At 33.4% G+C, this 2500-nt stretch overlaps 1 protein-coding gene across 2 annotated transcripts in view; it reads right to left on the bottom strand.

Annotated features, from left to right (window-relative positions):
• Nucleotides 1–2163: 2163 nt before the first annotated feature.
• The window catches only part of gja10a (gap junction protein alpha 10 a), a 16703-nt gene continuing 16366 nt past the window's right edge, over nt 2164–2500 (bottom strand). For both annotated transcript variants that reach the window (XM_062041296.1, XM_062041295.1), the window contains exon 3: nt 2164–2438. In XM_062041296.1, coding sequence (XP_061897280.1) covers nt 2400–2438 — 39 coding nt within the window. In that variant the 3' untranslated portion in view covers nt 2164–2399. The remainder of the gene's footprint in view (nt 2439–2500) is intronic.

Below are 2500 nucleotides of genomic sequence, written 5' to 3'. Positions count from 1 at the left end.
TGTCTAAAAAAAAAAATTATATATTTTTTTTATAACGTTATAAAAAGTTTCTCGTGCGCACGAGATACATGTCTAAAAAAAAAAAAATTATAAAAAATTGTTTTCCCCCTATGTCCCTTAAGGGGCTCCGTAATAAACAAACCCAGCAACGCGATGAGGGGATTTAATTTTGGTTATTTTTACTGCGGTATCAATATAGTCCACACGTGATTGATGACGACGTTAAATTTTCCAACGTTGTCTACACCCCTGAATGCAGCACAATAGTAAATATTTGCGGAAAAGTGAATGCCTTTTATGGACAAAACAAACAAAAAGCTTACACTGTAAACAATAAAAATAAACTGTCAGCTCAGTTGCCAGAATTTTACCGAAAAATTGACTATTTTTTTGGCCAAATTACTCTAAATGGAAAAACGGCACCACGGTTATTTTTTACGAAAAAGAGTGACGACTGAGCTGCCAGATTTTTACTGTAAAATCTACAGTCGTTTATTTTTACATTGCATTACTGTAAATGGAAAAAGAGTACCACTGTTATTTTGACGAAAAAAGAGTGGCGACTGAGCTGCCAGATTTTTTACTGTAAAATCTACAGTCGTTTATGTTTACGGTGCATTACCGTAAATGGAAAAACGGTACCACTGTTATTTTTACGGTAAAATTCTGGCAACTGGCAATTGTTTTCGCAGTGACTGCAAATCCCAAAACCGTACTACCGTTAATTCTACAGTAAAAACTGGCAGACTCGTCACCAGAATTTTTACTGTAAAATCAGCAGTTGTTTTTAAAGTGAGTTACTGTGAATTGTAAAACAGTACCACTGATATTTTTACTGTAAAATTCTAGTGGCGGAGCTTGTTTGTTTGTTTTTACCATGAAATCCACTGTCGTTTTTACAATGGAAAAACGGTACAACTGTTATTTTTACAGTAAAATTCTGGCAACTGAGCTGCAAGTTTTTTATTTATTTAAAATTTACCAATTTGTTTTTACAGTGACTGCAAATCAAAAACGGTACTACTGTTAATTCTACAGTAAAAATTCTGGTGACGAGTCTGCCAGTTGTTGTTTTTTTTTGCTGTAAAATCAACAGTTGTTTTTAAAGTGAGTTACTGTGAATTGAAAAACAGTACAACTGATATTTTTACTGTAAAATTCCAGTGGCTGAGCTTCTATTTTGTTTTTTTTTACCATAAAATCCACTGTCATCTTTACAGTGCTTTACTGTAAATGGAAAAACGGTACCACCGTTATTTTTACGGTAAAATTCTGGCAACTGCGCTGCAAGTTTTTTATTTATTTAAAATCTGCAATTTGTTTTTACAGTGACTGCAAATCAAAAACGGTACTACTTTTAATTCTACAGTAAAAATTTGAGTGACGAGTCTGGCGGTTTATTTTTTACTGTAAAATCAACAGTTGTTACTGTGACTTGAAAAACAGTACCACTGATATTTTTACTGTAAAATGCTAGTGGCTGAGCTTGTTTGTTTTTACCATAATATCCACTGTTACAGTGCATTACTGTACATTTAAAAAAACGGTACCGCTTTCATCTTTACGTTAAAAAACCTGCCGACTGAACTGCCAGGTTTTTTTTTTTTCATCATAAAATTTTACAGTGCACTACTGTAAATCTAAAATGGGAACCACTGTTAATTTCACAGTAAATTTCTGGGACTTGGCTGCCGTAAAAAAGAACATCAAATTGACCGACTTTTTTGAACGGTGTATTAAAGTGATTTGTTTACATTGAATTTGCTTGATGGAGGATCTTGAAAGCTGGTTAATAACGTATCTACCTGGATAATTCAGCATACCTCTCCACATGGGTAACAACTGTACCATAGACATGTAGTTTTGTGGCGTTTCTAACTTTTTACAGTGCTAATATTGTATTTGTAGATTTCTGTGGTACATTTTTTTACATGTCCTCTTTTTTTTGACTACCTACATGACTGTTACATGCAGACTCAGCATTACGGATTTTCCTTTTGTAAGGTTCAAGGGTGTTTTAGATATTTTTCTAAATGTTGTGCAACGTGTCACATTTTGTTTCTTTGATATGAAAACAATTCTTTCTTCTTTTTTTTTTGTTGACAAATAAAAAGAAAAGGCATGAGAATTCTGGTGACTTTTGATGACGTTTGTGCTAACAACGCCTTTGCTGTTTATTACAAATGTTTTGTGTAAACGATACAGAATGACAAACATGTTCTCATCAAATCTCGCTTAGAAAAACACATTACACGACAAAATATGCTTCATAATCCAACATGTGTGTGTTGTCAGAACACACAACAAAGTCTGTTAAAAAAATATCCAATGCTTATAAGTAGCCACAAAGTACCCACGTCGTCTTATCTTTGATAGCCTTGTCAGGATGTTACGTGTCCTCACTTCTTCATGATCGATGAAATGTCCAGAAACACACTCTAAACAGGAAAGAAAGAGAATTTATTACTGAGTAACTTGTCAGTAAAAAAATTTTTTTAGT

This window comes from Entelurus aequoreus, linkage group LG03, assembly GCF_033978785.1.
Source record: "Entelurus aequoreus isolate RoL-2023_Sb linkage group LG03, RoL_Eaeq_v1.1, whole genome shotgun sequence".
Classification (NCBI taxonomy): domain Eukaryota; kingdom Metazoa; phylum Chordata; class Actinopteri; order Syngnathiformes; family Syngnathidae; genus Entelurus; species Entelurus aequoreus.
The sequence above is the reverse complement of the archived record's forward strand: the minus strand, read 5'-3'. Positions and strand labels throughout refer to the sequence as shown.